At 53.7% G+C, this 22,774-nt stretch overlaps 1 protein-coding gene across 2 annotated transcripts in view; it reads right to left on the bottom strand.

Annotated features, from left to right (window-relative positions):
- SYNPO (synaptopodin) overlaps positions 1 to 16,203 on the bottom strand; it is a 35,329-nt gene extending 19,126 nt beyond the window's left edge. The window contains exon 1 of one of the 2 annotated variants that reach the window (XR_010380400.1): positions 10,555 to 11,093. Coding sequence is in view for 1 of the 2 variants with exons in the window: in XM_031449356.2 (XP_031305216.2) it covers positions 16,108 to 16,177 (70 nt within the window). In the remaining variant the exon portion in view is untranslated. Of the gene's footprint in view, positions 1 to 10,554; positions 11,094 to 16,107 lie in introns of those variants that run through there. The other variant, XM_031449356.2, reaches the window with a different exon arrangement.
- Positions 16,204 to 22,774: the final 6,571 nt, after the last annotated feature.

Here is a 22,774-nt window from a genome sequence, read left to right as displayed (position 1 = left end):
CGCTCTCAGGCTCGCTCACGTCTGCGGAAGAAGGTGCTGGGAATCCCTGCGTCGTGGCCGGTGACCACCGTGGGCAAACTTGTCAGCGGCCGGCGCCCTTCACTTTCATTATTTAGGTTGCTGTTTATTGAGCACTTCTTAAGTTCCAGGCATTATTATCATTATTTTCTTATGTTTTATTTTATCTTTGCAAGCTGTGAACTGGAAGTACTGTTAGATCCATTTTACAGGTGAGGAAACTGAGGCTCAGAAAGGTTTTTGTGATTTACCAAGGTAATTTGCCCAGCTCTCCGCTCCTGCCTCTCACTCCCATATTCATTCAGCCTGCCTGCCCTCCCCTAGGCAGCCCTCCTTTACCAAATCGAACCATAGGTGCAGTGTTTTTCCTTCCCACATGCAGCTCTTCGAGCTACCTTTAGTAAGTCACTTCTCTGAGTCTCAACGTCCTTATCAGTAAACCAGGGATGATTATACCTGCTTTGCAGAGTCACTGCTGAACAAATGAGATGCAGAAATGATTTTTATAGGATAAAGCTCTGTGCACACCTGAGGGGGATTTAACTCCAGCCTTTTGCACAAACCTACCTCTGCATAACTCTACCAACTTAGGGATCTGTCTGTCTCCCTCCCTTCTCCAGCCCTCTGTGGGTCTGGTCTCGCTCTTCTGTTCACAGTCAGACACGGCTCAACTTTCCCCTCCCCCTTCCACCCCCTCACCTGCCAGCATCCTCTCAGCATCATGTCAGCCTCTAGCTAATGGGCTGTAGCAGAGAGAACCAGGTTTGAATCCCAGCTCTGCCTCTTGTTAAATGTTAGCACCCAGGCCCCCTTGGAGCAGCCCCCAGGTCCAAGACTTCTGGGAGGGAAGGTGCAGCTGAGGCTGGCTCCCACCACTCAGTACACAGTCCTGCAGCCAGAAGGGCACTGTGGCCCTGGGCCTGCAGGAGGCTGCTGACCCTGCCGTCCCCCTGACCCCGTGCCATTCACCAATTACCAGGCATATCTGGCTCCCCTCCTGCAGGAGGAGTCTCCTGCCAAAAGAGAAGCTGAACCATCCAGCCCCACCCTCCCCTTGTCCCTGAAACTGCAAAAGAAAAGCAGACTGGAGGTCAGGAAATTTTGTTCCACTGTCTGTTTTGTCACAGTTTGGGTGAGACATTGGACTAGTTCCGGACCCTCTTTGGGTTTCAGTTTGTCCGTGTGTTTCAGCGAAGGAACTGGACTGGACCAGTGGTTCCTAGAATGTAGCACCCCCACACCTCTGGAGTCAGCAAAAGGATTTAAGTGGTACCCTGATACTTAACATCTTAATGGTTATATAAATTTCACATGGGTATTGGTAAAGGAGTATAATAAGCATACCAAACCTGTGAAGGTATATTACTGCTTAGGAAGAGGTAAAAGTGGATATTTCAGTAACAAAAGTTAGACAGTTTAAAGAAAACGAGTAAGCACAGGTGGTGCACAAACTCATTCATTCAACTGATATTTACTGTACACCAACTAAGGGCCAGGCACTGTTCATAGCCATGAAGAGAAACAGACAAACCCCTGCTTGCATTCTAGTAGGGGAGCAAGATAATAAATTTATAAGTAACTGTACAAGTAGGTCAGATGGCAAATGCTATAGAGAAAAATAAAACAGGGGTGGGAGATACACGGACTACATAGGGTGGGTAGCAGTGTGCAAAGGTAAATAAGGTAATCAAAGTAGGCATCACTGAGAAGTCACATCTGAGTGAAGAAGGTGAGGGAGTGAGGCATCAGCATGTCTAGGGAAAGAGAGACCAGTCAGAGAGAACAGCTAGTGCAAAGGTCCTGAGGCAGGCTTGCACCTGGCTGGTTTGAGGATAGTGCATATAATGTGGAGGTGGCACCTGAATGAGGAAAACAGGTTCTCTAGTGACCTTTCTACTTCTGCCCTTTTGGATTTCAGGGATCCTCTTGCATTGCAAACATTTGTGTGCACACGCATGCACACTCTGCACCATACACACTCTATATAGCTTCTTCATGCTGGTGGGAACCTAGCTGGCAGCAGCACATCCTCCTCTGCACACATGCCTGCGCACAAAGGTGCTGCTAGCACACACACCCACAGAGGGGGCAGGACCTACACACCAATGTGTGCACACAGAGCACCTGCCAGTGTGCATGTGGAGATACACAGACACTCAGGTGGCAGACTGGCACAGATGCACATGCGGCAGGTCCACACCTTGTGGGCAGGCACACATATCTCCCTCCTGCCGGCCTGCTCTGTCTCCAAGTAACAGAGTCACCAGACCACCTCTACCTAGATGGTACATGTCCCTGGCAAATGGGAAGTGCACTGATGGTGTGGTTTCAAGTGCACTTCTCCACATCTCTGCACCTTAGTCCCGGTTTTTCTTTTCCAGGGCTACATTAAAATCAGCCACTTGATGCTCAAATGTCCCAAGGGATCATGTTGCTGTAGAGAATGTCCCTTTTTCTACCCCTCCTGCAGTTAAATGGACAAGCCATGTAAAATGCCTAGCACAGCACTGTAAATGTTACCAGCCACAACCAGCATCGTTGGTCCCCATCCCTGGCTTCCTCCCTTTAGGGTGCTCGGGGGAGGGGGGAGGGGAACAGCTGAAGAGTAGGAGGAAAGAGCCAGACTGGGAGCTGGAGACCCGCGTTTTAATCTCAACCTGATCTTCAACTCACTGTGAGGCCTCGGGCAAGTCTTGTCCCCTCTGGCCCAGATCAGAAACCTGTGGGTGCTGCAGAATTTCTCAGAGAGTAGGTCCAAACTGCAGATTCCTGGGCTCTACCCCAGACCCCGGACCACAGAATATACACATTAACCATCTCATCGAGGGGTTCTGAAGCATAGCCAGATTGGGGACCCACTGGGTTTTAGAGCTCATGATTTTATAAATGTGTTTATAGGTAAATTAACAGGAAAATGCTTGGAACATTGTCTGGCAAATAGACCCCATGTTAACAAAAAATACACTTAAGAAAATATATATAAGTAATTTTTACAATCCTTTGAATGTGCACATACTTTAATAGTTTTCCTAACACCTTCATGTCCGTCAGACAAAGAACTACAGCAGGGATAGTGACACGATTTTACAGACAAGAAAATTGAGGCAGAGAAAACCGAGGGTCCTGGCCAGGATCTCACAGAGCACAGGTCCTTGGCTCCCCTCCAGAGACCTTGGCTCAGCTTCCTGAGATGTGCTACCTCGGGGCCTTATCACCTCGTAACATTTGGTTTTGATTTCCAACCCACAGTGGACATTGTGTACACAACGTATACAGTCTTCCATTCCAGCTTTGCAAAAACCCTGGACATACATGACTTCTCCAGGGACTCGGGGTTCACTGAGAATGGGACAACCTCAACCAGTTAATTTCCTTCCAGACATAACAACCCTCTCACTGGGTTGTGCAGGGGGTTCTCAAAGCCCTAACGCTACCTGCTACCATTTGATCTGGAATGGTCTTTCTGTTCTAGCCAAACTGAGTTCAAATCTCAGCTGAGCAGATTACTTACTACCCTGGATATGCCAAGCTTTGTATATGCTAAGCCTCAGTTTTCTCCTCTGTGAAGGGTTGTCCAAATGTCTACCCTGCAGCAGCATGATTGTGAAGATTAGGTCTTATGTACGAAGTACCCAGCATCAGGCCTGGCACAAACGCTCTAGCAGTGATGGAGCACCATTAAGTCGCAGGCTAAAGCGTGACCTCCTGGAAGGCAGGAGTCCTGTCTCGGTCATCAGGGCACCCACACCTACCCCATGTCGTATGCTCGGTTAGTATGCGCTGAATGGATAGGAATGAAATGATATCACCAAAGCACCTCCTTCCTGGTCCTAGCTCACCATTGTATTTCATGACCCATTTCCCAGAGTCGGGGCTGGAGGCTCAGAGCAGGGATGCTCAGGGCTAGAGGGACGGTTACAGGTCCTGGGACGTAGCCTCTTGTCTGCCGCGGTGGTGATGAAGGCCGCCCAGGAGGGCCAAGTTCTGGGACCTGAATGCAATCCTGTTGACTCAGAGGCATAAATAATGCACCAGCATGCTTTCTCCTTGTCGCCCTGTCACGCTAAGAATAGCACCGGCCACCCTTCCAGGGATTTCTCGGGGAAGAGAGCAGGACACCAAGATGGGGACAAGCAGAGAAAGATGTCACTAGGCTGTGGACTGTCCAGCGCCCTCCCTTCAAGCCCACCTTTCCGAATCCGTAAGAGACTGAGGACCCTGGAGGTCAGAGCCGAAAGGGCTCTTAGAGGCACCTGGTCAGGAGAGGCCTGAGAAGATGGGGTATCACCCACCCTCTCCCACCAGGACTGTTCATCTTTTTCTTCTCTCTTCTGACACCCATCCCAGTAATGCCCGTGCCCCAACCCAGCCCCCACACTCCTCCTGTTCCTTGTTCATATGACGAATAAATATAGAGTGGGTGGTTCCCCTCTTATGTGTCTCATCTGTAAAACTTTGGAGAGAGAGAAGATTCTATAGCTTTTAATTTAAAAAATTTTTTAAGTTTAAAAATGACTTAGAGCAGTGCTTCTTATACTTCAGTGTACGTAGTAATTGCACAGGGATGTTAAATTGCAGATTCTGGTTCAGGAGGTCTGGGGTGGGGTCTCAGAGTCTGCATTTCTAAGAAGCTTCTGGGTGAGGCTGATTTTGCATCCCTGGGCCTCAGACAGGAGCCACACACTTCTCACCTCAGGGCCTTTGCACTGGCTGCTACTTTTGCCTAGAACTCTCTCCTGCTGAAACCCCTCAGTTATTCCTTTCTGGCCATTCTTCTCATCCTTCAGGTCTGTTTACAGGTCCCGGGGAGGGTTCGCCTGCCCTGGGAGGTCACATTCCTCTGCCACAGCACCCTCTCCCTCTCCTCCAAACTCTCATCCGATTAATAATTCCATCATTATTTGCTTTAGCGTCAGTCCGCCCTGCTGCGTGATACACAGCCCCCACAAGGCAGGAGCTTTAGCTGTCATTTCTCCACTGTGTCCCTGCCCCCATGCCTAGGCCAGAGTTGGGCTCAGTATACTTTTGCAGACAGATTGAGGGAATAAATGAGTAAAAACACTGCTGTTGCAAAGCATTCCACCTCCATGGTTCCCAGTGACCTTCCTCACCCTGGAGAAGTTGTACAGGGCTGAGATTTGCAGGATTAACTGGGTGTAGACCTCTGCTCTGCTCCACTCCAGCTGAGTGGCTTTCACAGGTCACATCACCTCTCTGAGTGGGGCCTACAGCACTGTTTGTCAGTCTGAATGAGACATGGAAGCTGGGAAAGGCTCTGAAAGCTGAAAAGAGCTTTAACTGGTAGCACTACTCATCTATGCTTGGGGCCCAGAGAGGGAAAGGGCCTCATTCAGGGCCACAAGGCTGGTGAATGGGGATGCCAGACTCTCAGTAAGCCCACTCAGCTCAGCGAGGGCATCATCTGCCTGGAGGCTGTGCAGGGGTGGAGGAGGAGAGGAGAGGTGGCTGGGAGCATCCAGCCTCAGGCCCAGAGCCAGGGTTGGGGTGGGTGGGGCCCCCAGCGGGAGCCCTGAGTGGGGCTTGGCAGCTGGGCATGGGGGAGCCAACTGGCACAAGCTGGGTGGTGGCAGGCTTGTTCCCCATGCGCGTGACAGTCTATTTTTTAATCACCCTTTCCATCCTCCAACTCCCTGTGCCCTCCCAAAGGGCCCATATCAGAAATCATGTCCTGGCTGAGAGCTTAGAGATCGGTGGGAGGGTCCCCAAGTCTCATGAGTTCATGAGGCCCACAAGTTTGAAGCAGCCCTGCAGGCAGGACAGGAGACCCCCGGAGGAAGGGCACCTCCAGTCTGAGTGAACTTGGGCCTGTTCCTAGACTCTCTGACCTCAGTTTCCCTGCTCTGTACAGTGATGGGAGTCATGCCAGGCTCCATGGGAGTTCATTACAGCTCAGGCTTTTGGGATCCACTCAAGCTTCACAACACTAATGACGCCCACTCGTCAGGCCCTGGCCCAGAGCCTTCTGTGCCCAGAGTATTCCCAGGGCACACTTGATCCTCCCTGACCTACTCCCAGGGGAGGAGGAGAGAGGAAGATAAGTGGCTGAGCTGGCTCAAGGGTCAACCTCAGAACCCCAGGCCCAGCAAGGCTCCTCCTCCCAGCACCTGAGGGACAGAGATGACGAGGATCAAAGGGGAATGAGGTGTGTTCCTAAGCAGGTGTCCTGGCCCCTCTGAGCCTCTGGTACTCATCTAAAGCAGGAGAGAATGTGTTGTGCAGGTTAAGCACACAGGCTTTCGGGCCAGACTGCCTAGGTTTGAACTTGGCCAGTTACCAGCTGTGTGACCTTGGGAAGCTCACTTAACCTCTCTGTGCCTCAGTTGCCCATCTGTAAAATGCTGATGATAACAGTACTTACTTCATAGAGTTGTTGACATGTAAAGAACTTAAAACACCCTGGCCATATGTAAGTAACGATAAACGTGAATTATTTTTCAAGAACTTTGGCTTTTATCTATTGAATACTCTTAGTCTCCAAGAGATTTTATTCTAGAGGATCACACGTGGGAGTCCCAGGTCAGCCCACTCTCCTGTCTGTGAAGCTTAACCAGCCCACCCCTTCCTGACCCACCCTGGTGACACCCCCTCCTGCCGGCCCTGTGGTTTTGGTGTCTGTCAAGCTCTTTCACACCCACAATTCCCTCGTATCCTTCCTAGGCCATTTCGTCGTGGCTCTGAACCGAAGCCTGAGCCCCAGAGGAAGCAACTGATTTGTCCAAGACCACCAGCCAGTTAGCTAAGACTGGACGTTTAAGTATCCGTTCCTGAAGCTCGGGCCAGGCCCTTCTCCACTGTGCTGTGCCTGTCCTCCCACCATCAAAACCTATTCCTGGCCAACCCTCAAAAAGCAACGCATGCTGAGATATGAGTCTTGAGCCAAAGTCCATCTCCTCCATGGCCTGCTATTTTAACAGAGATCAAAACATGATAATACTAATTAATAAGCAATAGTTATTCTTTATCATCTCATTTAATTTTCAGAATGACAGTACAGGAAGCGGTCTATTATTTTTTGTTTTATAGATGAGGAAATTGAAGCTGAGAGAGATTATATAACATGCTCAAGGGCTCCCAGCAAGCCGGGAAGAAAACTCAGGGTTCCCACCACGGAATCTGCCCATTAGACACACAGGAAGCACGTAGCACAGGAGAAGACTGAATTTTGTTTCACCGGCAGCAACCCTGGGAGGCTGGGCAGGGTAGGGTAGGGTCAAAACAGCACTACACTCTGCTGCCTCCCCGAGTGGAAAAGATGAAGCTAGAATGGTGGAATTTCAGGCAGGGGCCAGTTGGTAAAGATTTCATCCCGGAGAGAGAGGGCTTTGGTGAGCCTCTGGAATTACAGAGCTTGGAGGCTGTCCCCACATTGACTCCTCCTCTGGCCACACTGGGTAGCAATTGATCCATAGCGTCCAGGGACAGTTCACAAAGGACTCTGAACTCACACACACACAGGCCTAACTCAGCAGAGCCCAGCCACCCCTGAGACCAGATCACATGGCCTGGGTCCCTTTGGGTCTAAAGCCTGAAGCCCCAAGGGATGAAAGCATTTTCATAACCTCCAGCCGATGCTCATGCCACCCCCTGCTCTCAGCTTCTAGTTTAGATCATTTACCATCCTCTGAAATACCCTTCCTCCCAACCAAATCCCTCCCATTCTTCTAGACCCAAGTTCTGGACATGCCAACTCCACAAAGCCAGCCGTGACCACACTTCAAATAACACTCAGGTCTCTGATCCATTGTCTCCTCCAGAGAAAGGCCTTCCCTAACCACCAGCACAAAGTAGCCCCTCTAAGTGCTCTCCATCTTGGCAGCACAGCTTTCCAGTTGTTTTTCATGCTACTTTTGTCTATTTGAAACTAACTTGCTGATTTCTTTGCTTCCCTTTTTCAGGTCTGTCTCTCCAATTAAGATGTAATCTTGAGAACAGGGACCAATCTATCCTGTTCACTACTGTAACCCAAGTGCCTAAGGACCCACCCACCCCATTGCTAGACAGGGACACTGAGGTCCACAGAAGGCAAGGGATACACTCAAGCAAGTGACAGAGGTCGGCCTAGCACCTGCAGCTCTGCACTGCAGCCCAGGGCACTTGGCCTGTCCCCATCCCCACTCCAGCTGACCCTTCGCTGGCCTGTCTGACCCTTGCCTCCACACAACAGTGGGGCCAGAGCCTGCAAGTCCTTGACAACAGTGCCCCTCCATTTCCCCAGGGCTTTCAGTGCCCCAATCTGGGCAGCCCAGCCTGCTTTCCCCTCAGTCCCTCCCTTCCTGGCATCAGCAGCTCTGATGAGCTCATGTCTGGAAGCCTGGGAGCTGCCCCGAAGGAAAAGGTGCCTCCCAGGCCCAGCCCCTAGGCTGAGAGGTGGGTTCAGCCTTGTGGGATGGCAGCCCCGGCAGGTGGAGAGAGTGTTCTGACCCATGCCGGGCCCACCCCCTGGGGCTACACAGTGGGCTCAGGGAGACATGTGTCATCCAGGGAGGTGGGGCACGACTAGGGACGGAGAAGAGACCGAGAGAAGGCTCTTCCCGTGCCTGTCCCGTCTCTCCAGATGCTCCTCTGCCACGCTGCCCCCTCCTACTTGTCAAAGAGCTGCTCTGTTCCAAGGAAAGGGGGCTCTGCTCCTCACAGAAGCACCCTGAGCAAATGTCTTCCCCTCCCAGGCTCAGTCCCCACAACTCAGAAATGGGCAACTTAGATAAAATGCTGACTGAAGAGGCTAGGGATCAGTTGGAAACCAGGCACCTGAATGCCACAGAGGGGGTGTTTTGTTTTGCTGTTTTTCCTTCTTTCTTTCAACTTAGGGGAAAGGTAATAACCAACAAGGAAGGGAAAGAGTTAAAGGCCTTATTTTAACCATGTAGATGCTGATTCCAACCACAGCTTAATTTAGGTGCTAGTCTAAGAGGTGGGGAGGAGCTGGCCCATGGCCGGCCAAGTGGTGAATAGGAGCCAGGGTGGCACAACCGAAAACAATTTGCTTTTGGGAAGTTCTCTGAATATCAAACTAGAGTGATCCTAGTCCATTCCCCTCACTGTACAGATAGGGAACCAGAGAGGAGGAGTAACCATCCCAAAATCTCATATGGGTTGAGATATAAGACAGAGGCAAGCCCCACCCCCCACCCCCGCCCCTAGCAGAGCATTTTCAACTCTCCCTTGAGGGGTCCCATTCCACTGCCTGAGGTAATGTGGCAAGTAGCGGGAGGAGGAGGTCATCTGTTTGTGGCAATGCCCCCCCAACACAGGATGGGAGCCAAGCCTGGGACTGGTGACAGGCAGGCTGGAACCAGCAAGGCTTCCAGTCCCTTACCCCTATGCTAGGGTATGCTAAGCCCTCTGATCAGCATCCTATCTCATCCTACGCCTTGCAACACGACAGGGGTGGGGCACCCTCCAACTGTCCCTACAGCCACCACCAGTACTGCTGTCTCCAGTGCAGTTATCCCCTCACAGGACCACCCTGCCCACCCCCTCATTGGGAGCCAGAATGGGCAGGAGGCTCACCCCAAGATCACACAGCAAGTTGGTATATTCCAGTACCACCTGCCACTCAGGGTAGGATGGGGAGTGGGGCACGCGCTGCTTCCCCACTGGCTCTTGTCCCTTGTGAACAACCCAGACATAGAACACAGGAGGTCCCTGTCCCCATCCATAACTTGGGGTGGGGGTGGGGAGGAAGGGAGACCTTTTCTCCGAGTCCTCAAGGAGGTCCTGTCAGGGCGCTGGATGGAGCCGCCTGATTCCACGGTGTAGTGGTTAGAAAGGAGCCCCACCCTCCACTCCTTTCACCTCTAGGGCTTCCGTGCTCGCCTTGGCGTAGGGGGCAAATTGTGAGAATTTGATGTAGAGCCCTTAGGTCCGGTCCCCCTCTCCCCTGAGGCGCTCAGGAAAGGCCTTGATTTCCCCAGGTGGGGCCCGGGCCGGTGTGCCCCGCGGTCTGCCCGTTCCGCGTCCTGCGAGCCTCGCCCGCACGGCCAGACCCGGGCGCCCCGCCCACGGGAAAGAGCGGCGGGCGCGGGCCCAGCACACGCCGTTCCCGCTGCCCCACAGGCGCCCATGTTGGTTAACCCAGGGCAGAGCCCAACCCGCCGCTTTCTGGAGTCAAGCCGCTCCCCTCTCCCCCGGAGCCGGCCGGGGCACGCAGACCTCCGGCTGCTGCCCACCCGCGGGCCCGGGGCTGCCCCGGCCGCGGCCCGCTTGCGCGCTGGCGCTCGAGGTCTGGAGCTCCCACGCAGCACCGGGGAGTAGCTTCCCGGCTTCGAGGTGTCCTCCCGGGGCCGAGCAGCTACAGAGCTGCGGGATTCCACCAGCCCCCCGCCTCCGCCCCACCGTACAGATGGGGAAACTGAGGCCCCGAGTGTACAGCGACTTGGCCAAGGTCACCTGGCGTGCGGGGACTGGAGCCAGACGTGCCACCTCCACCTGGGCGGCTGCGGGACCAGCGCAGGTGGGAAGGGGCGAGGCTCGCTCGGCGCCGGCACCCCTGCCAGGCCGGCGCCCCTCACTCACCTCCAGCCTCAGCACGCGGTCCCCGAGCTCACCAGCGCCGCCACCTCCGCGCACCTGGCCGCGTCCGTCAGCGCGCCCCGCCCCGAGAGCCCCGCCACCCCCGCCCCGCATCGGGCGCCCCCTCCGTGCCGCCGCCACAGCCCCTTCTACCGCCTAGCGGGCTGCTCCAGGACCCGGAGCCGGGAGCGCTGGGCGGGCGAGCGGCGCTCCTGCCGCCCGCTCCCCGGGGCCCTAGCGCCGCCCCGCCCGCGCGCCCCGCCCAGGCTCCGAGGTGCGCCTCCCTCTCCCCGGGCTCGGCCTTCGTCTCCCCTCGGGTCCCGCTCTCTCTCCTTTCCTCTCCCTGGCATCTCTCTCTGCTGCCTGGTTGTCTGTCTGTCTGTTTCCTGTTCAATTTTTGTATCTCTAGGTCGGTCCCTAAATCCTTCTTTCTATTTCACTCAGTTTCTTCATGTCTACCCATCTATCTCATCTCCCTCTATTTTCTCTATCCTTCTCACTAACCCCCCTTTTAAATATGTCTTTGTGATTCTGTCCTCATAACTGACACCGCCCCCCACCTTCCCAGGCCGTTTCCTTTCAGACCCAGATGCAGTACCCTCTCAGGCCTGTCCTGTCCCCGCCTCAGCCCCAGGAACTGGAATAACTGTCCACCTTGGTAGGACTTAGGCAAATGGAGATTAAGGAGGGTTGTCACCTCCCTGGCAGTCTGGAGCCATCCCCTGACTTAACTGGGGGGCCAGCAACGACAAGGGCAGTGGCGCTGAGAGCCCCGTGGCAGGGGGTCAGTGATTTTCAGAATCACGTGGGGGTGCTGTTAAAAGTCAGGATTCCTGCAATAAGGTGCCCCCTCCCAGTGGTGGAGGAGCTGGCAGAGGGCTTGGAAACAGGGCTGATAATAAGCACCCTTAACGCTCCCAGCAATTCTGAAACAAAACCACACTGGGAAAAAATGCTGTTCTGGGTTTTCACCGAAGTTTCCCTGGGTTCCAAGTACCCAGGGTTTAACCAGGGTGGTTCCATTTTGACGTCTTTTATATCAAGGTTCTGTGTCTAGATTTCTCCTGAAGGAAGCTGGAACTGTGCTGATGTAAGCCTACCCACCCAAGGTTCTATAAACTACAGAGCTGCAAGTGGCCTGGTTCTGAGATGACTTCTGTCCCCAGTAGGTGGGCTTAGAGTGCCTGGGGTCAGGTGACAGAGGGGAAAAACCCTTCCTGGCTGCTCCTGCCCCTCTGCTTGGCTTCATGGCTGCAAAGAATTCCTCTGACCCAGTGGCTGCTCTTATGCGGGGCTACCCTAGGTGAAAGGGGCAGTGGGCATAGAAGGGGTCCTGGGGATTGGCATCAGGCAGGGTATTGCCTGCCTGTGAGTGCACGTGTTACAGCCCAGCCTGTGGGAAACCAGGAAACAAACTGTGGGGGAGAGAGAGAGAGAGAGAGAGAGAGGCTAGGATTACTGCGTGGGTGGGTATGAAAGTGAAAGAGATGGGGGAAAGGAAGGAGGACAAAAAGTGGTTCGGTTTGTACGTGGGTGTGTGACAGTGGGTGTGTGGAGTGGATGTGCCTGAGGGAGAGAGTGTGTGCATGCAAGAGAGACTGCAAAGTGTAAGTATGTGAGCAAAAGAAAATGGAGAAAAGAACATGCTTTTAATTTGTACCTAAGGGAGGGAATATGTGTGCTTGTATATTTTCAGGTGATTCTTCTGTATGCAAATCTGATACATGTGTCCACGTGTGAAAGTTAGGCATGCATGGCTGGGGGTGGGTCTGTGGGATGGTGTGTGCCAATGTCTATCCCGTGGTGTCTGAGAGCATGCACATGTGTGCAGGTGTGAGCATATACACGTGAGTGTTTGCAGAAGAACATGGTGTGTGTACATCACGTGTGCATACACATGAGTTTGTGTGGGGGGGTGAGCATATATATGTGGGGACATGTGTAAGGTATATGTGAACCTGTGAGCCCTGCTTCTACACCGTCACTCCCTATTGTGGACACCTTACCTCTCTGTCTGCCCTCTTTTCCACTGGCCTGAGGAGCAGTGGCCTTGTCCTTGGCCCAGTGACCACTGTCAGCTCTCATCATGGGTGCTGATTCCTCTGCCTCAACAAGATAGACATGGCCAGGGGCAGGGCTCCCCTGACAACCCAGATCTGCAACCCCATCCCCACCCCAGAGGCTCAGAGCTGTGTCCACTAGAGTTGGGAAGTTCTCTAAATCCTCTAGATACCCTGGACCCTCTAAAACAAATGGCCTGGAGAGGAGGGAAGGTGGGTCTCCCGAAGCCAAGGGCAGAGGAGGGGCTGAATCGGCAGTGGATCCCAGGTCTCCCTGAGTATCTCCAAGGAGGAGGGGATATGGCTTGGCAGAATCCCCCGTCATCTCCCAGAGCCTGAACATTTTCCCAGCCCCAGGTGGGTGGAAGAACACAGACTGCTGCCTTGTCTCCATGGAGACAAAGCAGCATGGAGGGTGGTTAAAAGCATATGCCAGACCTCCCGGAGTTCAGATCTCACAGCTCCTCCACCACCCACAGGCCTGAGACTTTGACAAGTCACTTAAACTTGCTATGCCTTAGTTTCCTCATCTGTGAACAGAGATAAGAAAAGTATGAACTTCATATGGTTGTTTAGAGGATGAAATGAAATAACCCATATAAAGCATTTAGCACAGGGCCTGGCAGCAGAACTGGGAGGTGGAAACCCTGGGTTCCAACTCTAGCTTTGCTACCAACTTACTGTGTGACCTTGGACAAGTCGCTTACCATCTGTGGAATCTACACAGTAATCTCAATAAAACCTGCCAGTTATGACCAGCTGAGACTTTGTGGGAAGGGCAGCTGTAGTGTGGGGCTGTCTTGGTGAGCTGTGGACTAAGCACCACTGATGAGGGGCCCTACATGACACTTTCCTTCCCACATGTAATTCTCCCAAGGGAGCAGCAGGTGATGGCAGGAAATTTGAGCTGCAGACTGCTGCCCAACTCATCTCTTCGCATCCCCTGACCTTCCAGCCTGCCATGAACCCCACTGTGCCCTACTCAGCTGGTACTCAGGCCTTAGAGATATGGCACTGGAACCCACCCACCCCAAGTGGTGAATGCCCAAGGTAGACAATGCCGTGACCCATACTTAGAAGTGCCAGAGAGCACTCAAGAGAGGCAGGTATAATTGCGGAAGGATGGGTGTAATTATCTGAAGATGCTTATAATCCTCTGGCAGTAATGGGAGGAAGCTTTAAAAGGAAGCCCTAATCCACTAATAACCTGGCAGCTCCACAGGCCTCTTCCCTCCAGATCTCCAGGCAGAGAGAAGGGACTCTGGCCACTCCCTTTCCCAAGGGAGCAGAAAGGCCAGTGTGGGCTCTGTCCCAAGACCACCCAGATTTCCACTCTCCTGCAAGACCCAGCTTCCTTCCTGCCTCCATGTCTGAGGAGTCCTCCCTAACAATTCCATCCTATTGAGCTCTCTCCTGCCTCTTCTGTCCCTAGAACTGTTCAGGACAGAACTAGATAACCATCTGGCTAGAAAGAAATGAACCAAACTGTGAGGCAGGAAGAATGAGACCGCAGTCTCAGCTCCAACACTGACTGTGATCTTGGGCAAGGGACTTAAGTCCCTGAGCCTCAGTTGCCTCACCTGTACAATGGGGAGAATACTGCCTGACTGGAAGGCTAGAGTAAGATCAACAAGAACGAGATACTATGCAATGGGCCAGCTGCACTGAAAAGCCAACAGAGAGCCTTAGTGGAAGTCCCTGCTTCTCCCCTCTCCATACATGTCTCTTCTGCTCCAGGGTGTCAGCAGACAGCACTCTCCCTGTATAAATCCAGAATATAGTGGTGGCCAAGAGCAAAGCCCCACATTCAAAATGCCGTGACTTAATCATGGCTTAGCAGCTCACTGGTCATGCGTCTTGGACATGTCACTTAGCTTCTCTGGGCCTCAGTCTTCTCATCTGTGTAATGGAGATAGCAGTATGTCCCTTATGGGGATGGTTATGAGATTAAATGAAGTGATATGTGTAAAGCTCTTAGCACGGTAGACTTGGCACAGAAGGGCTTAACAATCATAGCTGTTGTATCGTTGAGCTGGTGATGATCATTTTAATTATCATCATCATCCCTTACATGCTTGTCTGGATTACCCTGCAACCTCACCATAGCTCTGTGAGGTAGATAGGGCTCTTATTTTTATTTTGTTTTCACAGATGAAGAAACTGGGAAGGGATTTCCTGGGCTTTGGCTAGTTGGCATCAGGTCCAGAACCAGCACGCATGTCTCCTGACACCCCCTCCCACCATGGTCTGTGAGAGGAAGAGGAGCAGGTCCTGGGGGCTTCAGGCTCTAGGGGACCTGGATCTGGGCTGACGCTGGTGAGAAGGCCTATCTCCAAGTTCAAGGCTGCCGGATCCTCCTCCTTCCTGCCCCAGATGCACTGAAGGCCCCTCCTTACTCCTGCCTGGCTCCCTGCATGACCCAAGCCTGGGAGTGGGGGTGGGGATGGTGGCCTTGGGGGCGGGGAGGTGGTCAGAGCCTGGAGAGAATTATTTCAGAAAAGAGAGTGGGCAGGAGGGCTGGTGAGATGCCAGGCTGGGCGTCAGCGACGCCTGCACAGAAATGAAGTGCTCCTTCAGTTCCTGACGCACAAGCCCTCCCAGGCCTGTGTCCCCCGCACACCCCGCGCCCCCAGGATATACTGGCAGCGGCTTCCGCCTAGGCAAGCATGGCCCGGCTCACGTCCTCCCCATCTGGACCCACTTCAGCGTTGCCATGGGCCCGGCAGTGGAGGTGATTCAGTGTGGGTTTCCCTGTCCCGCCCTGCCCTGCCGACTCCTGCCGCCTGTGGGAAATTGATCATCATTCCTTCCTTCCTTCCGTGCAGCTCTCCCCAGCCCTGGGTCCTCACTGCAGCCCAGGTGACATGGGCCCTGTCTCTGTCATCTCTAACAGATGGAAAACCCAGGCCTGGGTGAGGAATGAGGGCTCAGCTCAGCCACAGACAGGCTAAGTGACCTGGAGCAGTCTCTTCCTGACCCCGGGCCTCAGTTTTCCCAGCTGTCAAATTAGGAGGTTGGATTAGATCAAAGGCTCAGTCTTTGCCTCAAAAGCTGCGTGAGCACAGTGACCGTGTCTGTTTTGCTCAGTGCCGCACCCCTAGCACCCTCAAATAGCTGGCACTCAATACACGCAGTGAGGGGGCCCCGCCCCGCCACTTGCTCAAGCTCCAAGGTCATTTGCTAGCACGAGTGATTAAAGGGCAGGCAAGAGTGGGAGATGGACTTTTTTACCAAGCATGATAACGTGGCTTTCTCTCTCTGCCTTCTCACGTGCCCTCTTTGGCAGAGAAGAGTGGATTTAGCTGTGGTACAGCTGGAACAACACGTGTGGCACCGTCTCCCCTGTCTGTCCACAGCTGTTAATCTGGGCATGCCTGTGCGGCTCTGCTGCACTGTTATGTTTCATGGGAAAGTAGGGTCAGGAGCCCCTGTGTTAAGGACCTATGGGGGTCTTCTGTGACTCTGGCAGTCCAGGGGTAAAGGGACATGCACTTACCTGGTTTCTGGGCAACCCTGGGCCCAAGGCTGGGGCTGAGGCTGGCTGTCATCACCTGCCGGGCCTTCATCGTGTCCCAGTCCTGGCTGGCTCTGTCGTCGTGCTGGGAACCCCCTCGTGCCTCCCTGAAACAGCTGGGTGGCTGGAGGCCCAGGGCCCTGGGAAGCTGTGGTGCCCCTTGGGTGGCTCTGCAGGCATTGTCCCCGCTCCTGCTGGCCACCCTGTCTTCCTCCAAGTCCGTGAACCCTGCCTCTCCCAGCAGGCCCTCCTCACCGCCGCTCTCCTCGGCCTCCAAGGCCAGACACCTGTAGCTCCCATCAGGAATCCCAAAGGTGCAGGGGGTAGACCTGCCTTCACTGGGTCCCAGGGGCGGGGGTGGGAGGTGGGGGCCCAGCATGGCTCTGCCTCTCCTGAGGGACGCAGAGAAGCTGATGCCCGGGCCGGAGCCGCCTGAGTGAGCCCTGGTCTCTGCTCCTCTCTGGCTGTCTGCAGCTCTGCCTCCCTCAGCCGACTCACAGAGCTGGGGCGAGGTCCAACTGTGAGACTTCCTGGGCTGGGTGGGGTGGTGGACCCCCAAGCCCTCCTTCTTCACCGGTTTCTGGTCTGTGAGACCTCGCTTCAAGGTGATCTGTCTGCAGAGGCAGAAAAGAAACAGCACATAAGACAGTGCGCCGGGTGTTCCTGGCTGAGTTTCTGAGACCTGTCCACTTTAAGGGGGTTCTGAGAACAGACTGGGGTTTAGGGCAAGGGTTTCTTGTGTCCACAGGAAAGTCCAGAGCCTCAGTCGTTCAACACCCCAAATTTTTGCCCTAGCCTTATGCCACCTGACACTTTATTTGCTTAATATCTTTCTGTAAATCAACTTTAAATAATTTACTTCTATTACTTTAGACTTATCTTAAGCAGTAATTGCAGCTATGTCGTGCGAAGTTATTTCCCCTTTAATGTACATTAAGTAAGTATCTGGTTATTTAAAAATACTTAGCTGGGCATCTCCTAAGAAATATTCTTTTATGTGCCACCAAAGGTACATATGCCACCAAAGGTACATATACCAAAGGAATGGCGGTGCAGGTGGTAAAAGGCTGGGGCCACCCCTCCAAGGAGGCTCTGCACCGAGGGATACGGTGCAGTGATATGCTTGCATGCCCAGGCTTTGGGCTATAATCCCACCTCCACCACCACTGACCTTTCTGAACCTCAGCTTCCCCATCTATAAAATGGGAACTGTAATATTTCCATTGCAGTGGTGCAATGAGGATTAAGTGAGAAAAGGCATGTGGAGAACTTAGGACAGTTTCTGAGACATGCCTTAATATATGATGGCTATGCTTGCATGACACAAAAAAATTTGAGCTCCAATAGGAGTATTTCAGACCCCATAAAAGGTACTGGAGGTACGGTGGGGATAAAGAAGGTATGGTACTCTGGCTCATGAAGCCTTAAAATCTGGTGGAAGGAGCTGTGAATGACAACACGGACAATAATAATAACAGTATGATTATTTAGAAATGTTAACAAAGATGCTAATCTGGGAGAGAGGGGATGGAGGCTTCCTATAGGGAGGCAAGGAGGGGATGGATGGGAGAGAAACTTGGGAGGAAGAATTGGCTGGGCTGGGAGGCAGATGGAGAGTGGGTGTGGAGGAAGACGGAGGCAGGCGGCTAGGACTCAGCCCAGTTCGTCGCTCTGGCGACAGCGTGATTTCGTTAATAGAGATCAGGAATAAATGGGAAGGAGCAGGTGTTCAGGGGAGCAGGGAAATGAGTTTGATTTGGGATTTCCGGGGGAGATGAGCAGTCATCTCCACATGGAGGCCTAAAGATGAGGGGAGAGTTCCAGGTTGGAGACAAAGGTTTGAAAATCCTTTGTGGAGGCACAGAGCAGAAGTAGACAAGATGCCCCAGAACGGGCAGGTAGAGCTTAAGAGAGTCAATGGCCAATTACACATGAGAAGAAACCTTGAAGTTTATAAATCTTGCTTAGCAGATCTTGGTTCCCATCACTATTTAGCTGTGGAAACTCCAGAGAGTGTGAACTCTCTGAATCTCACTTATCCTATTGCAGAACGGGGAGAGGAGAACCCCTGCACACACACTGGCTGCCTTGTGGGCAGTGAGAAGCCTCAGAATTGTGAACACTGGGGACGTTGGTGACCTCGGGGTCTGGGCTGAGCTCAGCTGCTGCGGTACTTGACCTGGAAGCCACGCCTCTGCCCCCAGGCAGGGTCAGGCACCCCCCACCCCAGCAGGCTGGGTCAAGGCCTCGGCCTCTGGCTGGAGCTGTGCCAGAGAGTCTGGTAAGCCAGAGGAAAGATAAGCACATTACCAGACTCCAGGGCAAATCAGTGCCAACCAGGAGAAGACAAACAAGCGTCGCTGTCAGGAAGATAACAGACACCTGTTACAGCAGCCTCAGTGGCCGGGGAATCAGAACAAAGAAGCCAACTTTCTGCTTGGAGAAGAATGGGTGCTCACGATATTAAACACCTATTCCATGCTGGGTTATTCACTTAGGTTGTCGGAAGAAATCCTCAGAACGACCCTATGAGAGAGGTACCATTATTATTATCCCATTTCAGAGGTGAGGCAACTGAAGGTCAGAGAGGCCAAGTGACTTCTGGTCTGTCACACAGCTAGTAACCATAGGGCCAGGCTCCAAATCCAGCCCTGACACCATGACCATGCTGGTGGACACAGAGACGTAGAAGAGATGGCTCCAAGGCCACACTCCTCTCCAAATTCTTTCTCACTCACCAGGCGCTACCACATTTCTGCCATTAGCGTTTCAAAGAACCTTAGAATCTCACGAAGATCCAGTAGAATTCTGAAAAGATTACTGGCTGTGTGACCGTGGGCAGGTGCCTTCTGCACTCTGGAGTCACTTTGCCTGAAGGCACCACGGCAGGCTTGAGCCAGATGATGCTGGACGGTCCATTGAACCCCTGGCGTGGCACGGTGCCACGATTCTAAGCATTTGGAGCCCCTCACCGCCCTGCCCCGCCCCTGCCACCTACCCCACCATCGAGCCAGATGGCAGGAGGCAGGAGTGGGCATGGGGGGTGGGCAGGGCTCCCTCTGACGCCCCACGGGGCCTCACCTCACCCTATGCCTGCTTCTGTTTTGCTGTATTTGATGGTGGCCACGGTTTCCAGGAAAGAAGAGAGAGGCGGAAAAGTTAACTTTCCGCCACCCACACAAATATTTTTGGCCGGCGTTGTCTTCACACTGCCAAGCCAGGAGGGAGGATTTGGCAGGAACCCTCCAATTCAAGTCTCCCTCCCAAGGAGGGAGGACTCCCCACCCAGCTGGGGGGCCGGGGCAGGCCCCATGTGGGCTCCAGCCCTGGAACACCCACCCTGCTCCGCAGCCTGGGGCAGGCATGGGGGTGTCAGGACCCACTGCAATAGTGACGGCCGCTGCTCACTGAGCCTCTGCCAGTGCTCGGCCAAGGCTTTTACCTGACACTCCAGTGGGCCGGCCACGTGAGTGCTGTGCCCAGACGAGGAAACTGAGGCACAGAGAGGTAAATCCTGCCTGAGTCACAGGGTGGTGAGTGGTAGGGCAGGTGGTAGATTGAGCTGCTGGGTGCCCTGTGCTCTTACCCACATTCTCAGTGGCAGCAGGCTGACTCCCAGGACCCCACACAGCCATGGAGGGTGTGGGCTCAGACTCAGCTCACCCATCTGTGTGGGCACAGCCTCACTCTGGGCAGGAGAGAGCCCACTCCAGCCTCAGCACAGATGGCAGAGGGGTCCTCTAATGCCAGTTTCCCCAAATCCACATCACTCCTCTGACCACAGGCTAAAGGTTGTAAGACATCCAGCCTCAGCAAACTTCCTGTGCTCATCTCAGGTCAGGGGGCCCTGAGCCCAGAACAGGGAAGGGCTCGCCCGGGTTGCACAGAATGTCAGGCATAGGCATGGCACCAGAGCCCAGACACCCAAACTCCTTCGGCCAGCCCCTCACAGAAGCCCTGCTCCCTCCTGAGCTGGGAGCCTCCCCTCTTCCCTCTTCTGACCTCCCGTGAGTCCAAGCAGGGCCCCCAGGACCAGAGGCCCTTGTCCGTGCGGCCCTGAGGGTCCCCCAAAGTCTCCCAGGGCTCCTTCTGTGGTTGGCTGCTGCAACGAGTGGGCCCAGGGAATGTGGCCTTGGGAGCCTCACATCCTTTCTGCTGTTTCCTGCATGGTGAGGGAGGGACACTGGCTTTGGAATCAGATCTGGGTTCAAATTCTGACTTTCCCATTCAGCGGCTGCCTGACTCAGGGCAGGTCTCTTTATCTCCATAAGCTTTGGTTTTCTCATCTAGAAAATGGGTTAAAACAGGGCCTGTTTCACAGGGTTGTCATGGGGATTCACTGAAAAGTACAGGCTGGTTCCTCCACTCGGCAGGGAATGAGGGAGCAGGGCTGCTTGCTGCGCACCTGCTGGGCCCTGGGAGGCCTGGCACACAGGCTGGCGGAGCGCAAAGCACAGTCTGGCCTCCCCTGCTGCTTCATCGTCCACAGCGCCCCCAGCCTGCTTTGAGGCTGCAGAGGAAGTAAAGGGCCTGAGGGATGCTGAGGATCAGGGCCTGGGGAGGTGCACTGCAGAGTCAGGCGTGGGGTCCTAGTTTTCACTTTCCCACCGACTTACTGAGCCAGTACCGGGGAAATCACAGGGTCTGATTTTACAGCAGGGAGACTAGAGTAGGCAGAGAGGGAAAAAACAGCTGGGAAGATTAAACCCTCATTCCTCTGAAGGACTCCATATCTGGCCTCCCCACCTGCAATCTCTCTCTGTCTCCATCCTCTCCAAGGTCTGGTCCATTCTTCTCAAGAGCAGCTCTGAGTGTGTTACTCACCTGCTCAGGAACCCTCCACGGCTCCCCATTGTGCAGAGAGTAAAGAATGGCTACAAACAAAGGGAAATGCAGAGCCAAAGGCAGGTCTCATGATTCCTGGCTGAGAGGAAGGAGGGAGGGCTTCCTGGAGATGACGGATGATGTTTCAGATTTGAAGGAATTTGACAGGAAGTGCTTGGCATTCTGATGAATAGAGGGTACTCCATCCATCAAGGCCCAGTTTAGGCAAGAAGGCAGGACCACTTGGAGATGAATCCGGAGAACTACAAGGCCCTGGAGAGGCTGAGGCTGGGGCACGTGTGGCAGGGCAGAGGGAGGTGAGGCCGGGAGAGAAGGTGGCCAGACTGTAACAGGCTTCAGTTGCCTGGACTCTCTTCTGCTGGCTTGAGAAGTGATGTGGAGGGTAGCCCTGCAGAGCTGAGGGGGCCATTGCAAGGCCCGGCTCTGGGGGTGGAGGCAGCAAGGCTAATGCAGAAGGTGGAGGCTGAAATGGGGGCCGACGTGCAGGCATCCCTGTGAGAGGAGCGTTTTGGAGCCATTTCCTCAGCACCTGGCACAGCGTCAGGCACATAATAACAATGGCAGTGAGGATGGATGAAGTTTATGAAGTGTTTACTACGTCAGGTGTTACTCCAGGCACTTAGTGTGCATTAACTCATTTGATCCTCATCACAACCCTGGAAGGAAGAGGCTATTATTATCCTCATTTTACAGATAAGGAGACTGCACTTCTGTGACTTGCCAAGCTCACACAGCCAGGGAGTGGCTGAGTCAGGGGTCTAGCTCCAGACATCACTCTTATTCATAAGGCTGTACTGCCTCAGTCATTGCTAAATGAAGGAATGAATGAGAAAATAGATGGGAGGATGGGAGGATGGGAGGGAGAGAGGGGGGAGATTATCTTCAGTGTCTGGCACATAGTAGTCACTCAATAAATATTAATCAAGTGGAATGATGATGTGGAGTGACTGAGGCGCTGACTGTATATAGAGCTAGGGGCAAAAATGGAATTACTCTGGGGAAAGGGTAACCCAGAACTGGTCCAGATGGCCCAGGGTGCACCCACCCACCCCATGCCTGTCCTGCAGCACCTTGGCATCAGGAATGGGGTGGAAGGAAGGGTCTGGACTGTCCAGAGCTGGGTTCTCTCTGCCACTAGGAAGAGAGCTTTTGTTGACCTCAGGAATCTGCACTGAGTGTAAATTCCTGCCTGAGCGCTTCTCTCTCAAGGATGGGGTGGGAGCCAAGTTTGGGGGTGGATCTCTTTCCCATGACTCCAAAGGGGGAACCTCAAACCCCTCCAGCCTCCAGAACTCGTGAGAATGAGGAAGCCTGGCATTTGGGGTTATCTTGCTATGTGTTCTGGAAGAGTCACTTCCTTTCAATGGGCCTTAGTTTCCCCAGCTGAAGAAGGTCTTGGGCAGAGTGGTTGGTAGAGATGGTAGCAACGAAGGAGAAAGGTATCCCTGAATCCTCTGTGGACTTGCCCTGTCCCAGCATTTTCCAGAGGGCAGAGTCAGTCTCCAGAGGGAGGTACAAACATGACCCCACATTACCAAGCTGGCCCTCCAGCCCTGTCCGGTCAGACACACAGACCAGTTGTGGCCTCCTTTCTTCCTGCCTCGGCCTCCAGCCATCCCCGCCCTGGCTGCCCAGCCTGCTCTGACCGCCCTTCCTTTCTCCTGGGACATAAGCGTCCGGTATTGGATGAGCATCATGTGAAGCTGGGGGAGCTCTGGAAGTATCAGGAATCCATCCCTTGACAAGCGGTAGCCGTGACAGCTGGAAAGAGCTCACCAAGCTGGACACGCTGGGTGATCTCAGG

The sequence above is a fragment of the Camelus dromedarius genome, chromosome 3, assembly GCF_036321535.1.
Source record: "Camelus dromedarius isolate mCamDro1 chromosome 3, mCamDro1.pat, whole genome shotgun sequence".
NCBI classification, from domain to species: domain Eukaryota; kingdom Metazoa; phylum Chordata; class Mammalia; order Artiodactyla; family Camelidae; genus Camelus; species Camelus dromedarius.
The sequence above is the reverse complement of the archived record's forward strand: the minus strand, read 5'-3'. Positions and strand labels throughout refer to the sequence as shown.